The sequence below is a fragment of the Ascidia mentula genome, chromosome 5 (assembly GCF_947561715.1).
Source record: "Ascidia mentula chromosome 5, kaAscMent1.1, whole genome shotgun sequence".
In the NCBI taxonomy this organism is placed as follows: Eukaryota; Metazoa; Chordata; class Ascidiacea; order Phlebobranchia; family Ascidiidae; genus Ascidia; species Ascidia mentula.
The window spans coordinates 1,187,883-1,204,050 of NC_138570.1; the positions used below are offsets into that span (position 1 = coordinate 1,187,883).

At 40.0% G+C, this 16,168-nt stretch overlaps 2 protein-coding genes across 4 annotated transcripts; both read left to right on the plus strand.

Moving 5' to 3' along the window:
• The first annotated feature begins 1,190 nt into the window (after window positions 1-1,190).
• Window positions 1,191-7,246, plus strand: LOC145901641 (uncharacterized). The gene is made up of 7 exons (XM_082989398.1): window positions 1,191-3,716; window positions 4,191-4,327; window positions 4,668-4,722; window positions 4,887-5,020; window positions 5,250-5,444; window positions 5,863-6,022; window positions 6,459-7,246. The coding sequence occupies exons 1-7, from the start codon at window positions 1,228-1,230 to the stop codon at window positions 6,670-6,672; spliced, it is 3,384 nt and encodes a 1,127-aa protein (XP_082845524.1). The 5' UTR covers window positions 1,191-1,227; the 3' UTR covers window positions 6,673-7,246.
• A 1,379-nt stretch (window positions 7,247-8,625) lies between these two features.
• Window positions 8,626-15,460, plus strand: LOC145902015 (cerebral cavernous malformations protein 2 homolog). 3 transcript variants are annotated; one of them, XM_082989848.1, is made up of 18 exons: window positions 8,626-8,763; window positions 8,927-9,097; window positions 9,596-9,679; window positions 10,120-10,210; window positions 10,391-10,483; window positions 10,585-10,640; window positions 10,752-10,884; window positions 11,028-11,085; window positions 11,293-11,433; window positions 11,661-11,841; window positions 12,347-12,488; window positions 12,880-12,970; window positions 13,344-13,441; window positions 13,847-13,974; window positions 14,317-14,500; window positions 14,611-14,714; window positions 14,916-15,026; window positions 15,275-15,460. In XM_082989848.1, the coding sequence occupies exons 1-18, from the start codon at window positions 8,707-8,709 to the stop codon at window positions 15,458-15,460; spliced, it is 2,109 nt and encodes a 702-aa protein (XP_082845974.1). In that variant the 5' UTR covers window positions 8,626-8,706. The 3 variants fall into 3 exon arrangements, with proteins under 3 accessions (XP_082845974.1, XP_082845975.1, XP_082845976.1); XM_082989849.1 differs by having other exon boundaries at window positions 8,930-9,097; XM_082989850.1 differs by having other exon boundaries at window positions 8,930-9,097; window positions 13,850-13,974; window positions 14,919-15,026.
• The last annotated feature ends 708 nt before the right edge of the window (window positions 15,461-16,168 follow it).

Here is a 16,168-nt window from a genome sequence, read left to right on the forward strand (position 1 = left end):
CTTGACATTGGTCGGTCAACGCCTTCGAATAATGTTTGCAAAAGTGTGATAATCACTTTCAGTACTCTGCATGCAGTGTTTCTGAAAGGTGCTAAGTTGTATGGTGGGAGATGGGATAATGTAGCTGACAATCAAATATGTGTCTTTTCAACAGTTGATCATTAATTGCAACCAAGTTGTGGCACATGGAAAGTTAATCTGTCAGTCAGTACACAGAAAAACAGAGAAATAAAAAAATGCTTAAAACCACTTCGGTAAAGCTTTCAAGAGAAAAATCTACCAATACTTGAATTAATTTGGGCAGTCTAAGAAGATCAACGGAAGCTATGAAGGCATTGTTCCATGGTCCACGTCTAAAACATTGTTTGTACAGCTTTAGCTTGTAGCACCCTACTAGGTGATTGACAATAGGCTAACTGCCAGTGGTTTAACCGGTCCATGCTAAGGACCTACTTGATAAATGACCCTGGCCAGCACACTTTGGTTTTAATGGTGTTTTATCTGTGACCCTCACAGTGAAGTATTACATTGCTTTTTTGTGCTAAACTTTAAACTGGTCAGTCAAGTCTGACTTCTTTGTTGTAATTTATTGATAATAAATAGTGTTCTTTGTTATGGCAAGATTATATTCAAGATGGTGATGAAACTATCTGGTGCAAGCAGAATAAGGAACTACTCGACGCTTTCTCACAACTAAAACAGACTCACATATTTTAAAATGTTGTAGTTCAGAATTTTTGGTGAAGATTTTTAAACATGCCATTTTCAACTTGCAATGCAGTATTTTGTATGACCAGTCAGTCGATTATTTAACGGACAGTTTTTTTGTCAAACTTCTCCTTGCCGCGGATTAAGTGTTGAATTGGCAAGTGTTGTTGAACAATAATAGTGGTTGAAAGTGGCTTGACACTTGAACGTGGTTACATTGAAAGTAAGGGGGGGTAATTCCACTGTTGTATTTGTATTTCTTTCAGTTTTGTTGCTGTGTTTGAAGGCACATTAACTGTTACTCAATTGTGGGAAAGTATGGCAGTCAAGTATTACCAGGTGCTAGTTGAGATTTGATGTTGTTTCCCAGGGTCCAGTAACATTTTATAAAAATATTGGTTGTAGCTGTTGTTAATTCAAGTGTTAAGATATGTTGGGTACTAAAATTGCAGTTGTATTTTCGAAGCTACAGGCCAAAGAAAGTTTCCCGCCTTTTCGGGTAGGGTTGTGTTTTCTGTTATGGATAAACTGTACAGACTCCCTACCACCCATCACGCAACACATGAAGGTGCCTCTATAATGGAAACCAACCGCGATTTGGGTGATTTGTGCATCGGACAGTCTGTGTCCAAACCAGTTCCGCCCCGTCCTTTCACATTAAAGCGAGATATTCCAGCAAAAAGGCCGCCCAATGCTGGAAAACTAACACAGTACGAGAGAAAGGTTAACAACGCAAGTCCGGATTTCGACAGAAAGGTGTTGCTAAGCGACAGCGTTCTCTCGTCACTAAAGAAATTAAGTTTAATCGAACCTTTTCTGAGCGGGAATGTGTCCAAGGAAAAAACCGCCGCCCAAAGTCTGACGTTTTCCCGTCCGGTAAAATTTAGTGTCCATGGCAACAGCGAGAAAATCTCCAGCGATCACGTGTCCGACAACACCGACGTTGAGGGGATTACCCCAAACAGCGACAGCGGTTTGGGAAGGGATTTTTCGCCCAGGGTGAAAAACGGAAGGATGTCTCCTGAAAAACGCTCGGTTTATGATTCGGACGACCGCATTTACGATCACCCGCTCGTGAGACAACATCACGATCACAAGTCTCACGTGAAAGGGTCACGGCTCATCCACTCGCCTCACGAAAAGGGCGGCCCACGTCAGAGGAAAGTGGCCCAAGCCCCTCCAACCGCCACTCTAGTCGACATCAGCACCGGCGGATTATTCGAACCGGGCACAGGAAGCCATGACGTCGTGTTTGATGACGTCACCTACCCTGTTGCGTTTTCCGCGGCACCGTTTGCTGTTTGTTACCCGAAGAAACGGAGGAGGATGAGGAACCACGAGACGGAGGCTCTCCGGAAAGTCAGGAGACCGAAGTCCGCGGATGTTGCGTCGTCCGAAGATGATAAATCTACATCCGAGGCAAAACTGACCCCAGGTAGCCATGACAACAGCATCCCGATCCCGGTAACGGAATATCCTGGAGATCAGTTTGAGAACAGAAGTGGTCGCGACGTCCCTTCTTTGAAAGCAGAAAAAATGTCTTCGTCCCCAGAGAGCGATTTAACTTCGATTTCACGCCCAACTTCAGCTCTTTCCCAATCTACTGTTGCTTCGAACGGAAAAGATCAACCCCGCGCTCCGAATCCCACTCCTCATCTGGACGACAGCCGCTTCCAGATCTTCCCTGCCAACGTCTCCAACACCTACCACGTTTACTCCTCTTCATCTTCCCAACATCAACCGGCTGTTGTGACTCTCGACACTTCGGGAGATGAGTGGGTCCGGAGCTCAACATCCAAGATGCAGGGAAGGTCGCGAGGAGGAGGAGGTGTTGGATGCAAGAAAAATGCATCCGGGGGCTTTCGAATCTTGGTGACAAGCAACAGAGTGAAGAGGGAGCAGACGGAAAGACTTGATGCTTTGCTCACTGGTTCCTCGATCAAAACAAACGCCGCCAACAAAAACCGCGCGAGTTCTCAAGAAGAAGAACAAAGCGGTGATGACGTAGTACGTGGAGAACCCCCATTGGGTAAAAATCATGGAGAAGATATCGAGCCAAAAGTCACAACGGTTCAGTCGCTCGTAGTGCGATCGTGCCGACCGAAATCTCCAATCGTTGTGGTGTCTGACGATTTAGCGAGTTCGTTCGAAGCTTCTCTGTCCCCCGACAGAAAACACGAGGTGCCCGGGAATTTGAGTCCGCTCAAAGGCGTTCGTTTGCTTCGTAGGAGAATCACAATCCGGCAACACGAGTCGGTGGAGAGCTTTCAAATCGAGGAAGCGAAACAGGTCACGGGCCCCGTTCCCACAGACGCGGAAAACACGAAGTCGGTCGAAAAACTGTTGAAGAAAATCAACTTTGGCTCTGATTCGGACACGATTCCCATCCACTTGATGGCGCCCCTGAGAGAGAACTCCAGTTTATTGCACAGGGCGAGAAATAAGCGGCGCGCGAGCGTGACCACTGCTCCACACGGGTTGAAACTGCTGAGAGACAAGGAGTTGAGTGACGAACAACAACAGATGACCTGCGCCATCAGCGTGGAGCGGTTGTGCTTGGAGGGTGATCCCTGCTTCTTGCTCAAAGAGGGGAACTCCCAGGCGCTCAATTTCATCGATTCCCGTTTAAAAAACGGTAAAATTAGACTCACAACGAGTCGTGAAGGCCCGCGGAGCCGCAAGAAGCTTGGCGCCGTTAAACTATCCAGTGCGGATCGGGTCCACGTTAAAATAGCGGCTGGAGGTGGGTTTAGATCTAACGTGGCACACTACAGTCTCCTACTGCGCCAGAAGCAACTTCCCCGACGTCCGTCCTTAAATCCCATCAGTGCCGACGATGAGGTAGTTACGTCACGTGATGCTGAAGAAAGTGATGACGTCACAAAACCATCTGACGACGAGGGTGCGCTGGATCGCGTCGAATCGCGAGTAGAGGTGCTTGACGATATGATATCGTCGCGCTTGGGTGAGAACGCGGTCACGCCTGGCGAACTTCTTGAACTTAATCGGTACGTCATACTGACACGTGGTTTCCAATCGACCAATTACACAAAATCTAGTCGTGGCAAAAGTTTTTGTTCCTATGTCTGGCGTTTTGCTTAGCGATCAGTCCATGACGTCATGAACATATAATAGCCTTTGCACACCACAAACATAGCAGTATAGGAAGTTGCATAACATGAAGTTATATGCCCACCGAAACACCAATGGCCTTACACAGCAGGCTGACGATGACCATTTTACAAAGCTCATGCTGGTGACACTTTCCACGTGGAATTACTAAACGCCTCCAAAAATAAAAAATAAAACATTTTATGGCGCTCAGTTTTTTCTATTTTAAATCCACTGATTTGCACAGCTTTGGCGTAAGTGTTTTATTAGGTAATAGGAATATTCCATGTAAAACGATACAGAGTAATTTCAAAAATCGTTGCATGAAAACATATTCGATTAAACATTTTTCGATTATCTTCTCCTTTCAGTTCTGCCGCCGTCCTTCCAGACCCAACTACGTCATCGTATCGTTTAACCAATGACGTATCGTTTGATGAGGGTAGCAGATACCACAGTGGAACAGGTGTCACGTTTAACACCAGTTTCGGCGTCGAAACAAAAAAAGGTGAATATCGTTGTAAGTGTCGCTTTGTGTCGTAACAAACGTATAACAATCGTCACTTGTTTAACTGTAGTCATGGCAAGATTTTTGTCCCAAACCATACCCGAATGGCTTCAATAATAGTAACCGATTTACAAACGGATCAGAAGTATTGAATTCTTTGTGTTAACATTGTATACGTGTTTGTATTTTTGCTTTACGTTCTGCCGCTGTTAGTTACATCGTGTCTGTTGCGACTGTTGTTGGATTGAATTGCACCATATTTAAAGTTTGACAAAATCTCCCCTGACCCGACGTTTTATACTAAACTAAAATAAATTGATGTCCACATGTTTTATGTTAGATGCGTCACATCGGACGAAACATGGAACCAATCCAGTCCAACCTGATGCTGCGAGGTATTTTCTATATCATGCATTACCTGCTCTTGACACTTTATAAAATTTACAATAATAGAACGTAGCAAATCTAGTTGGTAAGGGCTATACAATATATGTTCGCCAACACTGCACGTAAATATGATATTGCGTACATTGGTGAACTCTTTATTTTTTCTTGATAGTTCTCCCTACTCTGGTCACGGTCGACTGGAAAAACTGACCGATTCAGCAAACCGTGACCGACAATACAATCACGTGACGCCCGGACCATATAAGGAGATGGTGCCCATGTCCCTCGTTCGGATCGAAGAAAGACGTGCGTTTCCATACCATTTAGTTTACATTCATGTCATTCAAAACAAAAACGTTGTGGCCTTGACCGCATCAACACTCGATACAGGGTGATTGCGGTAGTTTGCACACTTGTCCAACAAAAAAACGGTTGCGGCAAAAACAGTTACAAGGAATTATTACAGAAATTACAACTTGTATTTTACAATAAACTTGTCAGTGACTTTGAACCTCCGCCATTTATTTTCCACCAGTGAACTTCGATTCAGCTCTTGGGCGCCACCCATCGCACGGATCCTTCGCTAATCCGCCCGGGTCGCGGGGTCACTCGGCGCAAGGGGGGAACCCCGCTTCCGCAACCGGAGCCAACCCGACTTCGGGGCCCCCCGCCACTCAAACCACATTTCGTCTCCACAAGGGGCGCCAGAGCTGGAATTACAAGATGGGAGGTTGGCGCGTTGTTTTTTTGTTGTTTGTTCGCGAAGTCGACTCTCGTAGTGTAAATGGACAATTGCATTCATGTTTGCAAAGATTATTTTCTTGGGAACACTCTTCACGAATCTACTCATCATCATAGTTCTGAGAACAGAAAGTCTGACACACATTGCAGAAAACATTGACATGTTTTGTTTATTTAAAGACATTTCGGCAACATTTCGTGTCGTTATTATTTTACTAAAATTTTCAGTTTCTTTATTTTATTTTTGCTATAAAATATTTCGGTTGATGCATAAATCGCTAGGAATTGTGTAGAACTTCATTGTACATTCGTTTCCAGTAAAATATTGTTAATTTTGACGATGGTTTTCGTACAACTTAATACAACTTTTGTAACTTTATTTTGACGTTTTTTTTATTTTATTCCAGATCTTTCTGTGAATGGAGGAGGTTATTACGGATCCTCCCCCCTCCAGCCCGGAGGAAGAATCGATTCGGCGGGAATCGGTTCCCTGAGTATTAGTCCCGCTTCAAACTTCTCGTCAAAAATCGGAACTCAGCCGAGGGAGCGAAATGGAAACCCCATGAAGTAGGAATTCATCAAACTTATTTGTAGTCTTAATGTTTAAAATGTGTCGATGCCAGGCTTAATGTAGTTTTGAAATCTTGTGCCGTCAAACTTGTACACGATATAGTTCATACCTTCTTGTGCTTCTTGCACAAATTAATGCAGAGTTTATTACACTGACGTTTCGTCTGTCATTCAGCATTTAATATATGCCAGAATGCCTGTCCCTTGAGTTTCAGTAATTCCTTCTCAAGGAAGGTATTACCTCACCTTCAGGCCCATGATCATGGTTAAAGTGCTCTAGCTTTTGTGTACTGTGGTATAAGTGTTGGGCATTGCAGCCTATCTGGACCAAAGCCACCTCTGCGTTGTCTGATATCAATATTTCATGAATCTTCTAAACAGTACGTAATCCTTTTTTGTGCCACAAATTAAGTGTTTCTTTCGTTCTTACCAGATCGCGCATGTCAAGTCGCTACGGTTGCCGCATGGACTCCATGAGCGCAGCTTTCAATTCGTCCTCAACTAGAGAGTGTCAATACACTGATCCGTGCCAGTGCGCCCCGCCCTCGTTTCAACAACGTCTTATAGAGTTGAGCGTGCTGGAGTCGGACACTATTAAGTATGAAAGAAGCCGAAAATTGAAACGAAAAAAGAATCAAGATTCTTGATGAAACTTCGAAACTGTGGTCTGCTAACTTTGGGGCATGTTTTCGTTGCCGTTTTTTAATTTTTCTACCCAATATACACTGTTCGTAGCATGACTGTACGTTCATATTTTAAAGGGTATTTACTGTTTGAAACGCTGCGGCATTAAATAAAACTGTTTTATCTATTTCAGCGTCGAAACACGACACTAACTGTTTAGAAACCGCTTTATTGCCTTTTTCAATACATTCACATGTCGTCACATTAAACACAAGTTTATCGGCTATTTTGTGCTGATTTCTATTTTGCATTCCAACTTTGCTTGCAGAGATTTGTATTCGCGTACACGGCTATGTTTCCTTTTATCTCCTCATAAGGTTAAGATCATTAAATCCACGATACTGAGATTACACTGGTCACAAACTACCAAACATTTGCACTCAAAATATCCGACTATTCCACTGCCTACACAATTACCACACAGCGCCACGCAGCGGCTAGACTTACATTGTGTTTTTGTCAGTGGGTGGAGATATAATTCCAAGAACCGGTTTCGAAAATGTTGCGAGGTTTTGAATAAAAAGTTTGGTTGTTTTTATACCGCTATATTCCTCAATACAACATATCGCTTTTAATTTTTGTGTTTTATTTCTAATTTCTCATCAGCTTGAATGATAACCTCGTGGGTTATGCCTAGTTCAGCAGTGCTGTGAAAGTTTCGAAATACATAAGAACAGAGAAAATTACACCACGTGGCCTGCATATGCGGTTTGTGTGGACATCACTTAGCAACTAAGGAATATTCGCAAGTATGAGGGAGATTGCTTGGGAATTCCCACAACATTGGCAAAGAAAATCAGTTTTTTATGTACTTTTTTATTTCAATATGTTATTATTCAGTGGATACTCCGTGTCAAGCATTAAATAAGCTTTCATCATTAAATAACATATAGCAGCAAATACATTTAATCAGCTGTTAAAAATGAAATAAGAGAGGGCAATATGATATACTTCCAACACCTTTTACGACCAAATTAGGCAATTTAAATAAGGGTATCGATAAAATTTAACATATAAAAATTCTACCAACTAAAATATTAACTATTTACACAACGTTTTTCGCGAAATGTTTAATTCGCACAATCATGTTCTAAATATAGTAAAGCTGTGCGCAAACACAACAGAAATCGTAGCGTCACGGTTGAGTCAATGTAAACATTCCCACGCTGGTCTTACTTGGCTGTGATTGGCCACGGTCGTGTTAAGCTTCCGGTTTCATAAAGTGCCGCGCATATGCGTTGACACACCCATAGACTCTATGTATAGGATCCAAAATTTCGCAAGAACTGTTGTTGTTTTATTTGTTTCTTGAACCAGTTGACTTGAAGGTCGAGTCGTGTTTAATATGACAGCATTGTGAAAAAATTTTCTGATGCAAGAGGCCCCTGAAATACTGTGTTGGAGTGAAAATATATGGATTTTAGTTAGGATCATTGTTGTTAGTTTCTGTGCAGGCCTTTGTTAGCCCCTTTTTCTGTTAAAAATGTCGCCATTCTCGTGAATAAAACGATAATTTGCACCAGTTTTAACTATTTTTGCCAAAGTTGCTTTTTGCACCGCCTTATAATGTCTAAATTCTGCATTGTTCAGATTGAACAGCAAATTTGTCCAGAAACAATGTGATTTTTTTAGCAACTACGTCAGACAACTGCAAATGCAAAATTTGTTCGAATTCTTTCAGTGAATGTTTGAATGTGACTTTACAAAAAATGTCGGGCTGCGATGGATCAGAAACATTTTTTTGCATTTCTACATATTTTGATGCAATCATTAGATTTTGATAGGTTGCTTATAAGGTAGGGAGCTTTGGTTCCAAAATCTTCTGCATATTCAGCAGATAAACTAGTCCAGAAAATTAAGGCTTGTGTTCTGTATGATCCACTCCCCAAAGAAAATTTAATTGGTGTAATTTATTCAGTAGTAGCAGTGTAGGGTGATGGGGTTTTTGAACTTCACTTACTTGGATGGCGAGCAGCTAAGATGTCTTCCAGTTTGAAATGGTTATTTTGACCAAATACACTGAGATGGACGATGACGGGCCAAGGAATAAACGAGTACATTTTTTATGGCACATATTTGATTACATTAACTTAGAAAGAATTGAATTTATTTGTGTAATATTCTGATGCAATTGTTAGTAATGTTTACAGTTATTAAAAGTATGATTTAGAACAATATTTTTATCCAATGTGTAAACTTTCATGAAATGTTTTCCAGCAGAGCATTTTTCGTCGGATATTTTGGTCAAATGCACCTCAACGCCCATCTCCCCTCATTACAAATCCACCCCAGGAACGACGGCCCCTGCGCTCGGTTCCTGTTATTGGGCCTAAGTATAAAGTAGACCCTGAGGTTCTTGTCAAAGACTTTGTAGAAAAAGAAACAAAGGTTTGAGATTTGTTTACCATTGAAAGTGCTTTGTTTCGAACTAAGTATCGGCTTTCAACAGTTTATTAGCTCAGTGATTGTTTGGTTTTGTTAATTTGAAACCACGTTAATGCCATTCTTGTGTAATGGTTTTTCAAACGATTTTCTGCAGATAGTTGCAGAATTAAAAATTTTTTTTGTTGATTTTGAGTTGTTTGCACTGTGCCAATAATGGTGAAAGGCTGGCAATTAACACAAGAATTCACAATTTTATTACCTGTGTTAAATGTAATGCATGAAAAATCTTACATGCCCTGTTATGCACTAGTCAAACAAAGAAAGTTAACTTTTATCTGTAACAAGACGATGACTAAGCAAATCACATTGATGTGATTGATGGATGTTCTTTAAATATTTGCACGAGAACTTCAACACACACAGTAACAAAAGTCAAACATGTTGTAACATGTGCTCCATGTTTTAAAAAAAAACTAAAAATAGCTCGTCTGGTCTTTACAGTACATGGGTACGATCGATGACGTTTGTACAGAATATGACACAAGTGACCGATGTGCAATGCTTTCACTCATAGACGAAAAAAGGGTAATTTCTTATTAACTTATATTAGATTGTTATTATAGTTAGTGTTAATTTGTTGTTTAGTATGTTATATAAAATACCCAAAGGTGATATATGAAATATATATTCTGGAATTTTTTTTTATTATTACTGATATTTTTATCATTTTATATTACCCATATTTTATGCGGTGTAAGGTATGTGCTTCTCAAACAACAGGTTAATTATCAGTTAAATTGTGATTAACTACAGTCATTGAATAAACTGATTTAACTTGTTTATAAATAGTTATTTAATTAATTAATATTAAGAAAGAAGGCCAAGATTATAAAAATATTGTAGGAAGTGGTTAACCGCCATAATCAGTCAACCTGTAAAAGCTGTATGTGTACTGAGGGTAAATAGCCTTTATGAGGCAAATTATTACTCATGTTCTGTTTTGTGATGCTATTCTTGTGCAACAGAAAGTAAACCAGTTGCCACGGTTACTGTCCTACAGAAACGACGTCATCATCAGTTTTTCTGTGCACAACATTAAAATTTCATGTCGCGACGGTTAGTGCTCTGCTTGTAAACATGTAATGTTAAGGGAATAACCATTTTGTGCATATATTGCATGCCTTTCAGCCAATTCAACTCACAATTTTGGGCCACAAATCTTTTTTTATTAAATTGTATCTGCTTTTTGTTTTACAGACAAAATTAAATATTTATTGTGGTTTTGATTTTGTGTAGGTGAGGAACTAATCCATCGAATTCCAACACACAAAATTGCTGCAACTGGTTTTATGCAAGACGATCGAGAAGTGTTTCTTTTCATTAAGTTTGGTAAGAAATATCAAGTAAATAATGCTATTACCAACACTAATTTTCTGAAAGTCTGCATAATAAATTAATTTGGGGAAAAAACTGACAACAATTTTGTGTAGGTTCGAAGCTGAACAACAACATGTGCAACATTTCTTTCTTTAGCTGCCAGTCAACGGTTTGTTTTAATATTTCTTTGGCCGATTACTTTAAACATTATCTTAATTGTTTTTCTCAAAATTTTACACTGCATTTTTATGCAATCTCTAATTAGTGTATTTCTATTCAGGAAATAGCGGAGGAACTTTGCAGTCTCACACATCAACTGTTTCAACTTGTCTTCACAGAATCAACGATGGATTTTTTTGACAAATCCATACAGGATGGGGCAGTAACACCAAAGCACCATTCCTACAGCACAGGTAAAACAAAAGTGTCAATATGTACATTGTGAATGGCTGCTTCTGTGATTGTATTACAAAAAACTTGTTTAAATATCTTTCAAAAGAAAATGGAATAACAAATGTGTGCATGGGTTTGCTCACAAGTTTTACATTATTTGCAGACGACTCGATAGACAAACGGAACACAATAAAACTCAATTCCCAGCTTCCCATATCCGGGTGAGTTCCAGGATACAAGTTTATGTAGACCGACATTTTTATGACAATTCGGTTAAAGTTGTTCTGTATTTCAAGGTAGTTTTTTCAAAAAAAATTCCTTACAGTAGCTTCACAGTTGTTAATTTGCAATGAATTATTTCAAAACTATATAATTCACTGCTTTTTTTCCTTTAATTGATAAATTTATTGTCAAATATTCATTTCTAGTATTTCTGTAAACGGTTCGTCCATGTCTCACGGAACTGTGTCGAGTCAACGAGGTTCTCCAGTGGAAGAAAATTCATTTAACAAAGAGGGCGATAATTCTAGAGTGTCTTCTTTGTCTCCATCCTCTGCCCCTTCTTCTATGTGAGTTAAAATCCTCACTAGGGGCAAAAAAAAGACAAATATTTAAGCGATTTTTTAGTTTATTAATTTTTTAAATATCATTTGTTAACCTAAACTGTTTAAATGTACCTCAGTTTATGATTTCCATCAATTGAATTACTTAAAACCAAATATCAACCTTTATCAATAAGACAAAGACTTTTTGCCCAAAAAACAAATTAAAATCAAAATATTTTAATAATATGCAGGCACAGATCCCACAATCATGGTTATGTTGGCATGGGATTTTCTTCACCCATCTCTTCAGCTTCCACTCCATCCTCCCCGACCGGGAGCAGGAGGAGGAAGAACAGGAGATCCGAGAGCAGCAGTGGATCTTATTCCCAAACCTCATCCCACCAACTTCAACTAAAAGAATATATTGCGGTGGTAAGCGGCAACTTCAAGCTTCCATATTAAAGTGAATGTTTTACACTTGTATTGGTTTTTAAGAACTCACCTTAAAGCACAAAAGTATTTTTGGCAGCAACAACAGCATAATACTTTTGTATGGATCAGTTTGCATCATTCCGTGGATTTAAAGAAGTAGTGTCTTTAAACCTTGCTTGTCCTTTTAAAACTATCACATTTTTTACATTTTTATAACACACTACAAAATCAAAGTACAGGCCATGCACACAGCTTTGCATTCTACAATTAAAACAGGTTTTTTTTTAGTTTAATATTGATATTTAGTAAACTATTAATTCTGTAAACTATTCGTTGTGTTGCTACGTTACAACGACCGAGGGTTAAAATGTTTAAACTATGTTTCTCTGCGTTGACATTTGCAACATCACGTCATGCTGTCTACTGATCTATCATGCGTTGCGTTGTTGTGATGGTTGTTTACTAACCTATAGTACCACTGACCCTCCCTTTTTCCTTTGTCCAGTTAAAAGAGCGACTTACCTCAGACGAACTCACCCTCTTTGCACAAGACCTACACAGCTTTAGAAACAAAGCTCTTCCCATTGAGAAATTCTGTGACCACCTGATGCAAATCTACAAAGAACATCGAAAATCATTACTTTTAGGTACAACAGGCATGAATAATTTGTGCATGCAACGCCCTTTTCTGGCGCTGTGTTTAATAGCCGGGCATTTAATGACTTAATTTATCAGTAAAGGTGGAATTTGCTCCAATAAGCGGGCGCGTTTTCGTTCATTTGCGGAAATATGGCATTAAATCCCGAAATAACATTTATTGATCAGATTTTGAGGTGCGAAATCAATTCTTAGCACGCATTCGTTTGTTGTAAATTTAAAACGACGAAATGAAAGTAAATGATTCTCAAACATGCGTAATTGTATTCATACGTTATTTGGTCTTTCTTGTGGTCGAACTAAAACATCTTTCACGACAGCACATTCCCTATATTTATCTCTTTTTCATTTATTTTTTGAAATGGCGACATCTTGTGGTAGGAATGCGTCACTTCATTCACTCCAACGATCGCGAATACTTCGAGAAGTTTCTTCTTCAACATGACGTCACAACCGAGGACGACACAAAACGGTAATTGTGACGTAAGAGCGGTGAGCGGTAATCGATATTCTTGATCACCAAACCTTCACCTGTGCGCGAAATCAATTTGTCTGAATTAAAGCAAAACTTCACCTTCCCTAAACTTGGCGCAAAAGCTGTCTGACTATTTTCAGTTTGTGTTTTTGGTCAATTTGGTTGAAATATTCGCCCTGCACATTGCGATTTAGTAGAAAGGGTGACGTAACAGTGGGCGTTGTGACGCAATTGTGATCCCGTCTCGCTTCGATGAGCACGCACTACACACGTTAATTTTTTTTGGGGGAAAATGGTCTTTGTGGTTGGTCATTGCCTGTGTAAAACAAACAAAGTTTGAGCGATATTTTACTGAATGAAGTTATTACAGGTGGTGGGACCGAAGACCAGAATCCCGAACAACGTCTGAAACTGAAGAAAGCAGCGCCCACTCCAACCAACAAACCTCGGAGCTGTTGGCAGGGGAAGGTTTGTGGATTTTTATTGTCCGGCTTCATTCTGTTTTGCACATGCGCAAAACTGTGGGCATCTGATGTTTTTTTTTGTGAAAATTAGTCGTCTTCGAAATTTTGCGTAGCGGGAGTTCGCATTATTTTTTCATTTGCGGCCTACTTTGAGATTGATAGAAGGAAATATTCAATAAGACATTAAATGCTCTCGTTAAAATAAATCTATTAAATGTGAGAACAGCTGTAGGGACCAGGAAAAAAATTTAAATTATTATCACTGAGACCAGGCGCCAATAATTTCCCGTAAGCAACCTCTGTGCGTCTCAATTAAATTTTAAAACACCTTTTACAACTCGCTGATGAAATCTAATCAATCAAACAGATTTATAGAAGAGAATATTTAATGAGGTGGATTTGATTTCAGAAGTTTCGAGTAATTCAGACCAAACATCGACGTCACAAGGCGAAGGTTGGGAATCCACCATGAGTGAAATCCAACAACTGAAACTCAGTGAAACGGAAGGAGATTCATCCACTCTTAAGCCAGAGCAAGTAAGTTCTTACTCTTCTCATGGCTGTTTATAAAGATATTAATTGACCGTTTCAATATAGTAATGGTAGCTGATAGTTTCGCATTATTCGATGCAACAATTTCCCCAAATTGGCAAAGATGAAATTTCTTTTGGCAACCGTTTCGATTTACGTTTTCCAATCCGCTTCGTTTCACGTTGCAAAAAACCAAGCACAAAACCAGAAGCTGCTCCAAACTTTCAAAGATGATTTTATATTTGATTGTTCGAGTCGCTCGAGCAACAAGATTACTTTGAAATGCGTATTTTGAAATGGTTTATGAGCGCCGTAATCACCGTTAAATTCCCATCTTCAAAACTTCAGACCGTCGAACCCACGCCCGAGCGCCCCCCGGGTGATGATGACGTCATGATCGGTGGAACGGAGGAAGGGGATTCACCTTTATTGCGGTCGGGGGAAAACCCGGAATCGTGCGATCCGAATCTTTTGTCTCCAAGAAGGGAAATTTCCCTTCACCGGCAGCGAGTGTTTAAGAAGAAGTCGCGAGGTGGGCATTGTGACGTCATACACAAGATTAATTGTTTGATTCCAAACAATTAAGTTTGAATCCTGCTTATTAAGTTTGAAAAAAAATTAAAAGAAGTCTTTGCAACGCAGGGAAATCCCCTTCGACTGCAGAGTTTGGCGCCCCCTACCCGTCGATCGGTGTATCCGACGGCGATGAAGCGGAACGAACAAACCCCGATAATCACAATGCAAAGGTTCGATTTCATTTGTTTGAAAAACCCAAAAACATTGGCTCGCTGTTTTCCAAAAAATGGGACACAAGCAAGTTGATCGTTCATGCTTGTTTAACCGTGCTGTGAAACCCATAATAACTGCGGATATTTTGTCAAAACAATTTACATACGACGTCGTTAAACACATCACGTGATTAAATTCTGTACAAAACTTACAATTAGAAGTCGAGTAAAAAGAAGTCCAAGGAGAAGAGCGGTTCGTCGGATGAGCGGGATATTAAGAAGAAACGGAAGCCGAGAAAACCCGATTTAAGAAGGCTCAAATCGGAGGAGGTTGGAACGGAGAGAATAAATATTATTTTTCTATAATTTCGAAGTATATTGCCACAAAAATACAAAAAACTTCTAATTTGGAAGAGTTTCAACGTACAAGTTTAATTCATAATACGTTTATAATTCGGATGAGCAGCTGTTGCCATGGCTACTCAAAAATACATAAAAGGTTTTGACTCAGTGGTTTTGTAAGTTTTTTTGTTACAAACCAATGCGTTTATTTGAATTTGGGACGTAATTTCTTTCAGCCTTCAACCTCCAGAACCGACCCCCCAACCCCAACCGACTCCCACAAATCCGCTGACGATGACGTCACTCCCGTTTCCGCTACGCCTTCGACTGGTCAACGTAAAGCAGAACACCGTAAGAAAAAACGTCACAAACCGGGTGGCGGAAAGGGTGACGTAACAGTGGGTGTTGTGACGCAATTGTGATCCCGTCTCGCTTCGATGAACACGCACTACACATTTGTTTCAAGTTGATTGACGACTTTTCGGCGACGGCGGTAATGCTTCATCTCTCTCAGGCAACTCGCCAGTAACATATAGGTGTTGATTCGGTACGAATTGAAAACAGCTTCACTGTAAGCGTGATTGCCGAGCCGCTTTTAAGCTTTGTGTCCCCCTTTTTGACATAGGGTTAAGGTTTATGCACGTTCTTGATTGGACACTGGGCTCTGCGGTGCCACGTCACAATCAAACCCCAAAAGAACTAATTTTGTCTAAAAATTGAGTATAGCGTGTTGCTAGGCTAAAGCGAATTGTTTCAAAACAAAAAGTTTATACCACACCCCATACATATGTGAGAATTAAAAACTGCGTTTGTTTGTTTTAAAAACTATCTTGTATCCTTATGTTAGGGTAAAGTTTTTTAAATGCGTGCATGTTGTTGGTTGTGTGTGGGCGAATATCGCTGGTGTCTTTTTATCCTCACATCTCTTCAAACCGTATATCAGCTGCTTCGCGTTTTTGTTTTTACACTTTCGCTAATGTCGTTTTGTGAGATCCAGTGAACTTTTTCTATATGTACTTTATACACCCCGCAGCAGACCTGCCAGAATATACCGTTGTCGCATCTTTGTAATTGGCTGTTTTACTTTTTTTTATAATTCCTTTAAAATGTGAAAGCACAAAAATATCCGT